At 39.5% G+C, this 15,998-nt stretch overlaps 1 protein-coding gene across 2 annotated transcripts in view; it reads right to left on the reverse strand.

Moving 5' to 3' along the window:
• The window catches only part of specc1la (sperm antigen with calponin homology and coiled-coil domains 1-like a), a 59,652-nt gene that overhangs the window by 17,654 nt on the left and 26,000 nt on the right, over nt 1-15,998 (reverse strand). Inside the window, exons 2-11 of one of the 2 annotated variants that reach the window (XM_079826963.1) lie at nt 11,568-11,730; nt 11,301-11,454; nt 9,612-9,943; nt 7,428-8,726; nt 7,132-7,339; nt 5,947-6,020; nt 5,345-5,520; nt 3,667-3,830; nt 3,410-3,567; nt 1,216-1,306 (exon numbers count right to left, since the gene is read on the reverse strand). In XM_079826963.1, the coding sequence (XP_079683089.1) occupies nt 1,216-1,306; nt 3,410-3,567; nt 3,667-3,830; nt 5,345-5,520; nt 5,947-6,020; nt 7,132-7,339; nt 7,428-8,726; nt 9,612-9,943; nt 11,301-11,454; nt 11,568-11,693 (2,782 nt within the window). In that variant the 5' untranslated portion in view covers nt 11,694-11,730. Of the gene's footprint in view, nt 1-1,215; nt 1,307-3,409; nt 3,568-3,666; nt 3,831-4,482; nt 4,499-5,344; nt 5,521-5,946; nt 6,021-7,131; nt 7,340-7,427; nt 8,727-9,611; nt 9,944-11,300; nt 11,455-11,567; nt 11,731-15,998 lie in introns of those variants that run through there. The other variant, XM_079826964.1, reaches the window with a different exon arrangement.

The raw sequence follows: 15,998 nt of genomic DNA on the forward strand, positions 1-15,998 counted from the left end.
TCTCAAAAACAAGCATGACAAAAAGGGCTCTATGCCCTCTCCTGCACGTTCACAAACACACACTGCCGCTTTTTCCAGCATAATAATGGTGAAAATGAGTGGGGAGGGGGCATTGAAACCTGAGTATTTGTTCATACTTCATGTATTTTCGCACGAGTTATCACATCTGAGGTCATTATGAGTTCAGTGCTGCTTTTGCGGGGTCATAAACTTCTGGTGTTGGGAAAGCGACAGAAACTACCTCCCAGATCTAAATCCCAGGACATCCACCCCATTAAAGGAACACTCCACTTTTTTTGAAAATAGGCTCATTTTCCAAGTCCCTTAGAGTTAAACAGTTGAGTTTTACCGTTTTTGAATTCATTCAGCTAATCTCTGTATCTGGCGGTAGCACTTTTAGCATAGCTTAGCATAGATCATTGAATCGGATTAGACCATTAGCATCGCGCTCAAAAATGAGCAAAGACTTTCAATATGTTTCCTATTTAAAACATTGTGTACTAAGACCGACAGAAAATGAAAAGTTGCGATTTTCTAGATTCTCTCATTTCTGCGTAATAATCACGGAACTTTGTGCCGTACCATGGGTGCAGCGGCGCAATGATATTACCGAGCGCCTGAAAAAGGCTAACTTCCGTCAAGCGTCACAACCTGCTTGCACAGAGAGCCTTGTAACCATGGAGACATTTGTGAGAGACAATTCATTATTAATGGTATAATTATTATATTTTATTTACCATATAACCTTACAAAAGATTCATTCAAATAAAAGGTAATCTATAAATAAGTTATTTCTTAATTTGCATACATTTTTTGTTGTAAAGCACATACTTGGTGAAAATGTTTGTATTATTTTGTTTATGTAGCAACATGACGTATACACAAAATTTCCTCTTAGGGCCAACATAATATACTTTGACTTTGATCATTTGTGACTGATTTTTTTGCACTGTCATAATTTTATACAGCACATTAGCACCACAATGAATATTCTTATTACCATTTCATCACTTCCATGACAAAAATGTTGTACTCTTATTCAATAAATTAGATGTTAGAACATTAGAGCTGACCGACATTGGCTACTGAAAGAAAAACCTGCCATGACTTGAATCAATAAATCAAAAAGGTAATAAATCAGTGTACTGAAAGAAACTGAAACTATAACTGACCACTTGAAACGACAGAAAGAAAAACTTTAATAGTGTTTGTTACCTGGCATACTGATGTCTGTGTAGCTGGGTCTTTTGTCTGCAAGCGAGGAGAGGGGCTTAGCAGTGGACATAGAGCCAGTGATGGAGTGTCTCTGTAAGTGATTAACATAAACAGTATTAAATCATCTTCAATATATTCAGCGAACATATTTTTCATCAACTGGTCTGATCTGAAACAAAGATAACAGTGTGACTGAATGACAGCAGAGTCACTTCAAGTAAGGCAGGATTATGAAAGGAAGTCATAAAAAGATAAAATATCTCAAATAATCTACACCACTACTGAGATAGATTCATGTCTCCATTTCATTTAAGAGCTCCACATGCGCTTTTCTGCACTTGAAAAAATAATGGTAGCTGCTATAAGCCTTAGCATCTGATCCTCATAAAAGGTCTCTTTCCCTTCATGACTTCTGCTAGACAGGTTACACATTCACAGCTGGATTGTGGCCAGCTCCAGTTAAATCCGTTTTCCCCTAGAACGCTACTCAATTTCTACATCAATCAAAAGTGGCTGCAGACTGTAGCTAGCATCTCAGGAGGATATGACTTTAGATCTATTTCCTCTTTGTCTGCTGCCCTTACCTCACCTCTCACTACCTCAATAATGCCCTGACAATCATCCTTATATAACTTCAGTGCTGAACACTTTTAAGAGTGTCACTTTGATATACGCGGTCAATATCAAAAACCACTTACGTTCACCAAGCGTTACACTGAAGTGAAAAATTAGGTTGGGATTGGTTGCATACACTGCATGGTTTGCAATGCGAACTTTGGTTGTTTTGATAATAGTAGAACCTTTGTCAAGCAAAGATCATGTCCCCCCACGGAATCCTACTTTTAAATTACATATCACATTATATAACTAAAGCTAAAATGGTCAATTTACCTTCTTTTTACTGCTTTGAGCTTTTATTTACCTTTCAGTATAAGATACTAGCTAGTATAAGATACAACAAAAATATTTCCCTTTGTTTTCTGTTAGCCTTTGGTAAGCAAGCTAAAAACAAATACCCCTTTTCCACCAAGGCAGTGTTGGTGCTGGTTCGGAGCCAGAGCCTAGTTTCAAATCGGTTCTTTGTCTTTCCACACCCAAAGCACCAGCTCTGAACCAGGAAAAGTGGATCTTAAGTAGCACCAAAACATTGCTGGTCTAGAAGTCAGAACCGCTTTCGTCAGGGTCTGGGGGCGGGGTTATCGTGAACAACAAGACGAACACAAACAAACTTGTGACCGCCATTTTTTAAATAGCAGCTAATCGAACAAATAGCTGCTCGATTGTAATCTCCGTCTATACAATTTAGGGGTGAGCTGCACGAATGTGTTGGATTCGCTGTGTTATGAGGCCGATGTGGGATCGTAAAGCCATGTGCATCAATAGTAACGCAACGTTCGATGATTAACCAGAACAAGACATTATGACAAATTAAACGAACCTTCCATTGTGTTTTCATAGTTCAGCTTACTAACTTGGCATAGTGATAACTGCTTAATAAAAGCCCCTTTGATTAGCAAGAACAAAATATCATGACAAATTAATCATGTCCTTTTTGTTTTCATTTAGCTGTCAGTTAACATGCTAACAACTTAACTTACCGACTTAGCATAGCGCTAAACTATTATGAAAGCTCTTTTGACAAGCTAGAAAAAAATGTGTCAAAACAAAATTAAACATTTCCTGTTCTTCGCACTTTTCAGTTAACAACTTCATATAGTGCTAAATTGGGAGAGTATTTCACTTTATATGGGTTTTCAGTTAATCTTTAGTTAGTAAGTTAACTGCATAGCTTACTAGCTTGGCATAACACTAACTGCATAAGAAAAGTGCAAACAAAAATGTATCAAGCATTGACGAACGGAAGACTCTTCAAAGGGTCTTGCATTACTGGAACCCAAAAACGTTGGATGTTTGACATCCAGACAGCATCAGAAGTGACGGCTGCACTAGAAATAAAACATAAAGGAAAACAAACTATCCCACAATGGAAATTCCATAGTTCTCATGAATGAGTCGATGCTGTGAGAACTGTCAAGAGGCCCAGAGGAGGAGGAAGTGCTGCTATCTCAGAGGTTTCCGAGGTTCAACAAGCAGGAAAAGAGTCAGACTGCTACTGTTTGACCTTTACACTGAAAATAACTCTCTCTCTGCTGCATTATATATTATGTGGCATTGTGTGGCAAGTCTAAGCTACCTGTATCGGTGAGACAGCAGCAGCAGGCGGGGTCTTCATAGGGCTGGGACTGAGAGGTGTGCGGGGTAAGGGGGCAGTCGTGGTTGTGCTTGTGGCAGTGACAGCTACGGCTGCGGCTGCGGCAGCGGCAGCAACTGCAGTAGCATTAGCTCCAGGACCTGTGGCCATACCAGAACAGACTAAATAAACCTTCTGAGGAAAGTAAAGATGCCACATCGACATGAAACTCGTAGCAATAATTAACAATGGTGTGATACCTTGTGAGGCACTGTCAAAGCTTTTGATGAGAGTTTTGACGGTGGGAGATGGCTCGGAAGACGTGGAAGGGCGTCGACTCAGTCCCATGCCCTGCCGGAGTGCAGCCAGGTCCCTCTCAACGGCATTCATGTAGTTATACACACGTCCACGTTCCTCGTCTTGCCTTTGACACAGCACATAGTCACATTTTTAACATGGATAATCTGTCTCCTCGCAGACAGGAAACTCTTTATTAAATTTGACCCTCATCCGCTACATGTAGGCCATATATAATTAACCCAGACACATGTGCTCACAGATAATTAAACCAAGGCTGTTCTAAACAGCACTATATACCGGTACTAAAAAGGCATCGCGATACCATTTGCTAGAAACATTACTTTAAGAACGACATTTTAATAAGAACGCTCGGCTTCCACTCCCTGCAGGCACACTGGCCAAGCAAATCGTTATATATCAGCGCAGCGCAGTACTACCTAAAGTTACTGACAAGTTATAGCGATAAAGAAACATGCATGGATAAGAAAAGGCGCAGGATGCGCTTCATGTTAAAAAGAATTACGTGCAATAAGCCTCAAAAAAAAAAAAAGAACTCACTCAGAAAGCCGTCGCTCAGCATGCAATCTCAAATTCAGTTCTCTTTCACGACTTATTGTCCTTGAAATACACACAATTATGTCAAAATGCCCATCTGGGCGAGCACTCACTGGTTATGACTTAAGTGAATGTAAACAGTTGGGAGAAAATCGGATGTGTGCCAATAGGATCAGTGCATTAGGTCTTAAAGTGACAGCAGCCTAATATACTGTACTTACCTGCTGCTGTCTGTATCTATAATGTTAATCAAACAAAACAAAAAAAAACAAAAAATCACTCACTGCTCTTCACTGAATAACTTTAGTAGCTTTAATAAGAACCAATGTATATTACATTCATACAATGAAGGTTTTATTTTTACATTTTTCATTTTTTACTTGAATGCTTCTGTTAAATGCTGTTAAATAGACCTGCTTTACCTGAAAATCTTCAAAGCACTGTTAATTTGTGTCTATTGTATTGTATTTGTCCTATTGTTTGTTACTTGCATCTTTGTCTCATTAAAAACAGATAAAACAAAATAAGTAGGTAAAATAATAAAAAGTAGGGTAGGGTTAGGACAAAATTTTCAGACAGGAATGTCTTTCCAGGATCAATGTAATATGTTGATCCAGGAACATGTCTTACTTGGAAAAATCATGGTGACCCTGTAGTCTCAGCTGTATCATAGGTTGTTAGTTGCTCACCATAGGCCTGTGTGGTGGCACCGGCATGCAATGTTTTGTTTTAAAGGGGAGGAAATGCTCAAATAGCACGGCAGGCACACACTGGTCAAGTAAGAGATTTCTTGGGGTTATTTAATAAATAAAATAATGAATTCTAAGTTCCATGTGGGTCATTATTATTGAATTCCTTTTCCTGTTGTTTTAGGTTTTTGTCGTGGTCTCAGTTAATTAGTAGTATTGGAATATTTCAGTCAGGTATCGTATCAAAGTCATAATTTTTTATCGTGACAACACCACAGCAGGATGTAAAAATATGCTGCCTTCTAATATAACCCCAGAAGGTAATCCTAGAATGCTAAAATTCTAGAATATTGCATAACCAGCATAACACTATGCCTTAGCTTTTAACACTTACTTGCGGTTTTTAACTTCATCTAGTTCTTTGCCCAACTTCTCGTTCTTCTCTTGGGCTTCTTGCAGCCGGCGCCGTAAGTCACCAATCTCCTCCTGAGCTTCTGACTTGATGTCGTTAGCAATGACCACAGCAGTCTGCAGATCCGCTTGGAACTGACGCCACTCTGCCGACTCTTCCTGAACATACATAAATGCACAAGCATAGAGGCATAAGATTAGTAAGAATAATTTTAGACTTAAGTGAGACATAGACATGCACAGACATTTAATTCATGTTTTTTGTAACAAAAAAACAAAAGTTAATTTATGTAAACGTAAAATAAAGGAAAGAAAAAAAGCTAAATAACTGCACAGTACATTCATATGAAATATCTGGACATAAATGGGTTAAGTCAAACATTAATTACCAAACAAATAAAAGTGGGCTCATGAGTGTCCACCAAGAATGTATGATGAATTTTCACTAGTAAGGAATTAAGATGTTGCTGTGGTTTTATCCTAACATAACACTCAGGAGCTGAGGACACCCTTTCAAATGATGCCTGTCCTCGAAAGCCAGGTCCTCAGATGACCGCATGAACTGCCGCCCCTGCCCACACTCACCCTGAGTCTGCGGTGCAGTATCTTTATCTCTCTCTCCATGTCATGCTTCTGATCCTGGAGCTTTTTCATCGAATCTGCCAGGAAACCGGAAGGAGAGCGAGTGAGCATGTGAACTAAGGGTTTACAGGGTTCATATGGGGGGGAACAATTTCTGCATTGTAGCAACAGTGATTATGTAATAAAAGCATTATGCATTCTAAATGTCACCACAAAAGATAAAAGGTCAATTAAATTAAATATATAAATCTCTCCTTGTAATTTCCACTGATATTTGTGAATTGTAGCAGTCAAGTGATGTTAGAAAAACATTATTCATTTACTGTTGTTTCATACTACTAACACAATAAGTGAACCATGTTCTTAAATGTCTGGCACCACCATGTGGTGATATGAGGAAGATACACCAATTACAGCCTCTCCTAGTCTATAGACAGCATGCACCGGAACTTTCCACAATCATAATCATATTATCTGATGCATCTTGCACACAAAACTAAAAAGCACATGCGAAAAGACTACCTGACAGCAAAGAAGCTTCTTTTAGTCAGAATGCGCAGGTTTTTAATCAGTCCGCAGGGAAACAAACTCATGTTTAAAAGGTACCAGTGTTTTAGCAGGAAACTAGATATTCACAAGCAAAATTTGTTTTATCTCAGTGAAATAATCAGGTACGTCTTACTCTTGAATAGATTCAAATTCTGATCAATTTCTTCTGTTTTCTGCTCATGGACACGAACACTTTATTTCATTTTTTTCTGGTGCTGCAAGTCTGATATCATCCATTTAAGATTTACTTGCCCCTACATAGCATGTAAAAAACCAAACTGGTTGCTTGCTTTTCATGTAATGAGATTCCAAACCCTGTTCCTGGAGGCACCCTAACTCTTCTTAATCAAACACACTTGAATCAACTCAACAGCTCATTAGTTGAGACTTCAAGACCTAAAATGGATGGGTCAGATAAGGGAGTGTACTGTTGGGGTGCCTCCAGGAACAGGGTTGGGAAACACTGATTTAGACAAGTCTCTTCTTGTGAAAGTGGCTGGCTCTCGGTTAGAATAAGCTGCCAAACGGACCAGACCTTATACTACACGACTATGCTGAACAGTTCAGCATGCAATGCATTTGTTTAGGTCAGGGAAAGATCAAAATCAGCATGTGTAAACCAAAATCTGTTAAACTTACTCTCCAGGTCACTGATGATGAGGTTGTCATGAAGTTTGACGGCTCTGTGCTGCTCCACTTCATCCTCCAGCTCAAAGATTGTCTCCTTCATGTCTCCAATCTCCGTCTCTTTCTCCTGCATGTCCTCACGTTGCTTCTCTAAAACCCTTTTTTGCTCAGCCAACTCTTTCTGCACCTCGCTCTGGAAGTCCCTGTACTCAGCGTCCAGCTGGACCACCACAAGAGAAGAGATGGACTAAGTACTCAAACAGGCTCCTAAGAGTTCTTAAATCAACTGTACCAGTGCTTGTGCTCACCTTGTTGAGAGTGTCCTGCAGACATGCCACCTCAGTGCGAGCATGGCCCAAATCGTCCTGTAGTTTGGCGGCTTTGGCTTCAGCTTCCTCCTTGTCCAGCCGAACCCCCTCCAGGAGCTGGTGGATGTCGCTCTTATCTCCGGCATTGTGGATGGAGTAGAGCTCAGCGACCTTTTCCCTCTCCTGCTCCAGTAATGCCCGACAGCGGCTCAGCTCAGCCTGGTCGTTGTTGACTGCAGCTTTACAATCCTCTAGCACCACCGCCATGCCGGACCGCTCCTGCCTTTCCACCTCTAGAAGTCGCTCCATGTGATGGTTGCGTTCCTTCAGTGCTGCAATCACACTCTGAGCATCGGCGTTATCCTGCTCAGCCATTTTTAGAGTATTGCTCAGATGTTGCTGAACCCCCAAGAGCTGCTCGCGCTCAAACCGAGCATTTTCCGCAAGCTCCACATAACGCTGCTCCAGCTCCAGGTATCGCCCACTCTTGATGTCTTCGTCTACCGAGTAGGCCACACCATGATCGTCCAGGAGTGAGCGGAAGTACTCGATCTGACGGCCACAGTGCTCCAGTTTGTCGCTCTGTTGGCAGAGTGAATCCATAAGTAGAACCTTTTCCTCTCCCAGGCGTTCATTTTCGCCGTTTAGCTCCTGCGTGATCTGTTGCAGGTCAGCCAGTTCCTGTAGAGTGGCTTGGAGCTCCTCTGCCGTGCTGTGTTGGTTCTCCTCCATCTGGTGAATGCGCTCCGTCAGGCACGCCACGGACACATCGCTGGTGTTGCCACTGCTCCCCTTACGAGAGGAATTGCGACATGCTGGGGCACCACCTTCAGACTCGGAGGACGACGAGGAACCGCAGCCTGAGGGAGCATCCAAGGCATCATCGCTGGAGGTCACTGCTTGATACACCTCACTGGACTCGCTGTCTAGGTTGTCTGTTGAGCCACTTCGCTGGCCTCCAGTAAGGAGGTCCTCCATGGAGCCTGGTGCTGATCCCTCCACAGAGGAGGCCACAGTGGCACAGTCTCCTTGACCTCCACCACCTCCAGAGGAGGAAAGTTCAGGACTGGTGGAGGGAAAGCCAAAAGTCTTCTCAGCCCCATCCAGTCTCTGCTCCAGGGAAAATCCCAAAGCATTGAGGCGGTCCTTCAGCATACGATTCTCATTCTTAAGCAGGTTGAGCTCTCCACGAATGGCCTGGTTCTGTTCCTGCAAGAGCAGCAATGTTGATTCCACATCTGCAGCTGTGATCACTGCAGCTACCTCCCTCTCGGGTGGCCTTTCGTCCTCCTCATCTTCCTAGGAGTATAAAAACACCATAGTGAGGGCTTTTTTGTCTAAAGTCTTAATCAGTTCTGTCACATTACAGACGCACCAACACTACTCACTGGTACTTGCATCACCACATAAATACTTAAACTCACTATCTATATCCTATTACGATTATACAGCTGACCAAACATTAGCCATATTTGTTAAAATCAGAGATATCTTTTAATCAAGTCAATATGGAAGCATCTTTCCACCTCTGAGTAACAAACAAATATAAAAAGGTAGCTGACTTTATATCTCACAATCTCATATGTCTTGCAATGCGAGACTTAATACGCAATGATGTCTTGTAATTGCAACAGTTTCTCTCATAGCATGGCTTTATATCTCATAATTGCGTCTTATTTTAGACTTTAACTCGCAATTACATTTTTAATTCTTTCTCTGAGGCGGAAACGGGTAGAAAGTGGAATGCAACGTGCTTCGGCTTGTCCAAAACAGCATATTTTTCTCTGATTATTACAGTATTACTACAGTAGTACTGCATTTAGGATGGAGCAGTTTTTCATTTATTGCTATGCTGCTGATGAATCTACAGTGCCACAGAACATTATGAAAATAAATGATATTTTACCTGGGTTGTGAGACTGCAGTCTGAATTTAATGTGATAAAATAAAAAGATTGGGTACCACAAAATAATTCATAGACAATACATATACTAGTTTACTGAGCTGTCTTTGCCAGCTACATGCATCTGACTCGCTGGATCTTTACATTCACAAAAGAGTTTTGTTGCATTCAAATGGAAAATTAAACTAATGTTATAAACAGTCTTGATTTGTTTAGTATATAGTTAGGACCAAAAATCTAAATGATCATGCAGCAATTTTATAATAATAAGTTGATCTAACCTCAGGCAGTCCCAGCTGAACCCTCATGTCCTTTAGCTCACCCCGTAGCTGTAGGATTTCCACGTCTTTGCTCTTGGCCAGACCTAACAGATTTTTCACTTTGGCCTCCAGGGCCACTTTATCGCTTAGCTGACCGTCAGACTTTGATTTGCTCATGCGGGTCTCTGAGTCCGAGGTTTGGGCCAGTCCACGGGAATGTCTAGGCTGGACTCGATCGGAAGCACTAGTGAATGACTGCTTCTTACTGCTGGAGTTTCTGGGGTTTCGTAAACGGTCTCGTGAGGAGTTTGACTCCTTGGAGGCTGTGGATGATGCCCGTTTTCCAGAGGGGCCTTGTGAAGACAATGACAAATTAATAAAACCCCACCTCACAATGCTGAAACTTTGAACAGCACTCAAAAATTTGAACCATATTAACATACATACTAGGGGTGTAACAGTTCTCTGTATTAAAAAAAAAAACTTTAAAAACCATACCGTTCTTGGCATGCACTTGCACTGCGGTTCATCTCAAATCTGACGACGCATCTATAATATGGTTTGTTAAAAATACAGGCTACAGGCTTTCCTGTAGCTCAAACAGTAGAGCATGGCACTAGCAATGCCACGGTCATGGGTTCGATTCCCAGGGAAAGCAAGAACTGACAAGATGTAAAATGTGTACCTTGAATGCAATGTAAGTCGCTTTGGATAAAAGCGGCTGCCAAAATGCATAAATGTAAATAAAAATAACGTGTAAAACAGACAGTTAGGCTAATGTATGCTTTTGTCGATGGATACACATTCTGGCTTCCCAAAATATTACAAAAGCATGGACAAAATGGTCTCTCTTGTATGCGAGTGCCGTATGCTCAAATGTGACTCAGTCATACATCATCAACCGGGTGTTTATAGCGTGCGAGCGCAGGTGAGACCAGAACACCACACGTTGTTATTTGTGTTTAACTTAACTCATTTAAACCTTGCAAACATTTAAGAGCAAACAGTTCTCTTTCAAGTCTTGCACTTGAACGGACAAATTCACACAAAAATTATGTCAACATGCCAGTCTTGGTGAGTGTCCTAGCAAACATAGTAGGTTATGTCTTAAGTAAAACGTAAAGAGTCGAGAAATACGTGCTCATATGTAACATGTCTTAAAGGGAAAGAAGCCTTTCCTGCTGTCTGTGTTTTTTAATGTTAATCAAACAACAAATGACGAAGAATTCACTCACTGCTTTTGACTTAATAGCTTTTGTAACTTCAATAATGATTAATCTTTATTTAACTTATACAGTGAAGATTATAATATGCAATGTTAATTTATATTTTATTACTTTATTCAGTTTCTGTATCTGAAAACTACTGTTAGATTCCTGAAAAACCTGAAAAGCACTGTTTAGTTTATATGCATCTATTATCTATTGTATGTATTTGTGTTGTTGCTTGTAGTTTGATTATATGTTCTTATTTTCTTTATTTTTATTTGACAGTTGAATATAACTAATAATTAATTTCCCTGAACACAGCACATACCAAACTGTACAGTGACCCTAAAACGGTGATTCAAACCGAATCGTGAGTAAATTGAACCGTTACACCCCTAATACATACGGCAAAATATATGCTGTACGCAAAGACTTGTTTGTGAAATGTGAAATTGGGGGAATTGTGTGATGAAGGAGGGTTAAATCCTAGAGGGTAAAATACCTGAGTTGGTCTTGGTCTTGGTGTCAGGGTTATTAGTATTTGTTCCACAGGATGTTGAGTGAGTAGTGTTTGATTTCTTGCCCTTGGCAACACTGCTGTTTGTCCCTGCACTGCTCCCAGCCATAGCAGCTAGAAGATCATCGTCGCTTTTGACCTGTTGATCAAAGATTAATGAATCACCAAAAAAGTAACAATAACAGAGTGACTCAAATATTAAGTTTAGGTCTGAAATACAACATGTTGATTTGAACAAGAGAGTGATGTTACCTTGGAGAGCGGAGCTGTGGTAGGGCTCTTAACAGCGTTTTTGCCAGCAGAGGTTCCGGTCACTGCGTCACCTTTACCTCCTCCGCTTGCTGCCTTATTCCCCACTGGCCTGCCTGCTTTCTTCATACTGTGCTCGCTCCTGGAGATGCATCTACCCCTCAGTCTATGCAAAAGGAGAGAATATATAAGTTAGAATTTATAGATTTATTGTGACCAAGCTTACTGAATGGCTATACTCTTCCTCGGGCCTGGTAAAAGAGTAATGACATACAAAAATGTCAAAAACTGGTTGGGTCACCATTCTGAAATCATAACAAAAAAAGAACTAGAAATAATATTATTGAAAGTGAATGAATAAGAAACAGTTCAGTTTTAAAAGACTTGTCTTTGTTGGATAGTCTGAAAGTTTTCAGAAGGAAACAGTCGATACTTGTTTACTTCCACCAGGGGGCAGAAGGGACTAAAATATCAGCTGAAGAGCACTTGCACCACTGGGTTGAAAGCTAAAGGCATAGATCACATCTTTCCAAAAGCAAGTTTATCAGAAACAGCCTTTTGGCAAATTTAGCATGAAGCTGACTGTTCCTGAAGTTCTGATGACATGGTCGGGCTCACATGTGTTCCTTGTGTGGTAAAGCACCAAGGCAAACTAGGCGTATAAGCACAGCTTGTCATCAGCTGTGCTTGAGGCTTCACCATGAGTTCATAGAAGAGACTGCTGTCTCTCTGCTGGGGTGTTGCTCTCTACTGTATATGCTGCTGAAAAACAGTGCCTTAAAAGGCAGCAAAATCCTGGAAGTGCTCAGATCAACATAATACCAGAGCTGCCCATCTGCACAACGGGAAAACCTTCAACACAATCACTTTATTTTTATAGACAAATTCCAACTGAAGAGTGAAAGCATGATCTCAGACCAATGCAGTTCAAAGAAACAGATTTCAAATAATGAGAGGGCAACAAGCTAGGTAATTATTCTGGGCATCCCACACTAACAGTGCCTGGAGATCAGAGCTGTTAGATTCTATCGCGGAAAGAACATCTGAAGAGCATTAATGGAGCCTCATTAGATCACTATTTAGCTTCAAAGCTAACCATACCACAAACAAACCGCTCATATAGGTCACATCTAGACATGTGCCGGTAAACGGTAATACGATATACCGCAATAATGAACATGCACAATATTGTTATCGTGGGCACTTCAAAATACCGTGAATAATTATTTATTACGAATTATTCAGATTTTTAGAATGTATTTTAAGAATACTTTACCCGTCAACCGTTTAATATGAACAACGCGTCAAAGAGGAACGAGCACTGATGTAAACAGACCGTTCATGAGCCGAGCACATGGCGGAAGGCGTGAAGACGCACTGAAGTGCACATTCACTTTCAGACAGCAGAGGGCGCTGATGGAACAGCAGAAATACAGCCGTTTCCCCAGTAATCACAATCCGGTGCTCGTCATCACATAACCTAATACTTAAAGACTTAAAGTCATTTTCAAATTTTTTTTTTTTTTTTAAGTTTTAAATTACATGCCCTAGATATTGTTTGAATATGTTCTGACTGTTGTTCAATCACACACTTTACAATATGGCTCCATTATTTAACATTAGTTCATTCATTAACAAACTGACAATGAAAAATACTTCTAAAGCATGTATTAATCTTAGTTAAATGTACATTTCAGCATTTAATAACACATTATTAAAATCAAAAGTTGTAACTATTATTTAATGGACCTGAGCTTACACTAACAGTTGCTTTTTTAAACTAACATTATCAAAGAAGAATAACTTCTGTAAAAATGTAGCTATTCGCTCTTTGTTAATGTTAATGCATTAACTGGCGAGACATTATTGTAAAGTGTTACCTATTGTTCTTTATAATTCTTTAGCACTTTAATCTGTTTCAAATATTTGTTTACTTTATACATTTTTGTGTATTGCTTTATTGTATTTAAATGTTTGGTTCTTTTGTTATAATAAAGTTTTTAAACCTGTTATAGTATGACAACACTTTTTTTGCAACTTTTTTTAAAATATCGTGATAATACCGTATACCGTGATAAAAGCTTCAGCAATTAATCGCAACATGAAAATTTGATACCGGCACATGCCTAGTCACATCACAACAAAATAATAAAAAGTAAAAGTCCAACCATAAATTCTGTTATTTAATAACCCTAATGTAGATCCAAAACTATGAGCACAAAAATGAGAAACTCTGAAGACTGTACTCATGGCTCTTTTCCAATCAATTATCATTGAGTTTTAAAAACCACACACAGACAACAGTACCATAAAAGTGGTCCATATAACTATAATATAGCTATATTCGTCTAAAGCCATAAGATAACTATGAATTAATCATTCGTATGAGTCAGACATTTTCAATGAACCAGTTGATTTGATTGTCGAGTTCAAATCACTGATCAATGGTTCAGTCGAAGCATTTAAAATTTTACTGTAGGTGGAAATTCAGTGAATTCATTGAGTGCAAATGCTATGTTTATTCATAATTGGGCGAGTGTGCTTGCTTCAGAACAAAGCATAAAAAATACATCATATATATTTTTTTATTATTTTTCAATTAAAGGTGCCCTAGAATGAAACATTGAATTAACCTTGTCATAGTTGAATAACAAGAGTTCAGAACATGGACATCACATACAGTGAGTCTCAAACACCATTGCTTCCTCCTTCATATGAACATCTTGTGCGTGAAAAACACCACGGAAAAATAGGCGAATCTCAACATAACACAGACTGTTACGCAACAGTCGGGATCATTAATATGTACGCTCCCAAAATTTGCATATGCCAGCACATGTTCAAGGCCAGGCGGAACTGCACAGCCCAATCAACGGAAGTTCTGCAGGTATTGTGAAGAAACAAGCGTCAAGCGAGGATAGCGAAAATGGCAGATCATGGAAATAAATGTTATGTTCCAGGCTGTGCAGGGGACGTGAGGACTTTTCATACCCTTCCCACAGAACAAAACTGTCAACAGGCATGGTTGATGTTTATCTATAACCGGATACCGCAACAATTTATTTCAAAGTTGTTCGTTTGCTCTGCCCATTTCAGCACGGACAGTTTTTCTAACCTGGCTGGGACAATATCAAACAGGCTTCGCTCAGCGTCTGATACTGGAGAAGCGGCAATTCAAACTATATTCCCTCAAGCAGTAAGTAGTGATTTTATCCACTTATTGACTGTCTAAACAATTTCTGATAGAATTGAAAGTTTCTTAGTGAGACAACATTAATGATAATGTCCCCCGTGTTGTCTAGATCCAACGCAAGATGCTAGTACAGTAACAATAGGAAACCCCAAGTAGCATACATAACAGTATGACAAATGTCAAATGACAAAGGTTAATATTATTTCCTGCCAGTGTTGTCATATAAATCTACAAAATACAACGGTAGATGCATATGGCAATCCCTTTTGTCGGATAGAATTATAATTTAGCCTACATTTCATCAACAACACATAACTCAGGAACTACGTTAGTTTAGATGCTTATAGCTCACTCGATCCTTCTAGCTAACGTCACCTTCTCCACCACTTAAGTTGAAACGATAGTCATTTGACAAGGCATCTAGTCAATTTGTTAAAAAAAAAAACTTTACTGTACTGTACAAACAACAAATTTGCTAGTTCACATGAAGGCTGAAGTTATAGTACTGACATTATGTTTTGCAGGTTCTTACTAAAAATAAAGACTAAACTTACCACTCAGAAGCGTCCATTTCCAATCTCAAAACAATTGGTTGTTCCTCAAAATCTGCATCTTCGTCAGAAACCGGATCAAACATATAAGGTTGGATTCATAATATCTCCATTGTCATGACGGACATTATAGATGTGTTTCTGTCTCTAAAGCTACTGAAATTAGCCGCGCAGTAAAACAGCCAAACAGGGCAGAACTCCAAATAAGGCAAAAACAGACCAATTCATTCTAGGGACAATTACAACAAATACAGGTAGTAAATTGACCTGTAAAACTGTATCTGGACAATTTTTGCCCTTAAATAAGTCACATACCCTTTATAAAATATTGTTTCAACTCATTCTAGGGCACCTTTAAGGTGTTGCAATGTGCATGGGTGCTTTCCATTAAATAGTGGATACTGTGATATCATCAATCAAAATGTTTAATAATAGTGTGATATTTGAGATTTTAGAAAGGCTACAACAATAAAAAAAAAAAGTAGCCTAAAACAATGAAACATGAAACAGAAATTCAGTAAATCAGTGAATAGTTGTCTGTTTATCACACATTGACGTCATATGATTTGGAATATAATAGTGCACTTTTATGATGCTTTTTCATCCTTTATGATGCTTGAAAGATCCAGTCCTCATTTACTGTTATTTATTGCATTAAAAAGTCTTCAGAATATAATAATAAATGCAAAA

The sequence above is a fragment of the Gobio gobio genome, assembly GCF_949357685.1.
Source record: "Gobio gobio genome assembly, chromosome: 10".
NCBI classification, from domain to species: Eukaryota; Metazoa; Chordata; class Actinopteri; order Cypriniformes; family Gobionidae; genus Gobio; species Gobio gobio.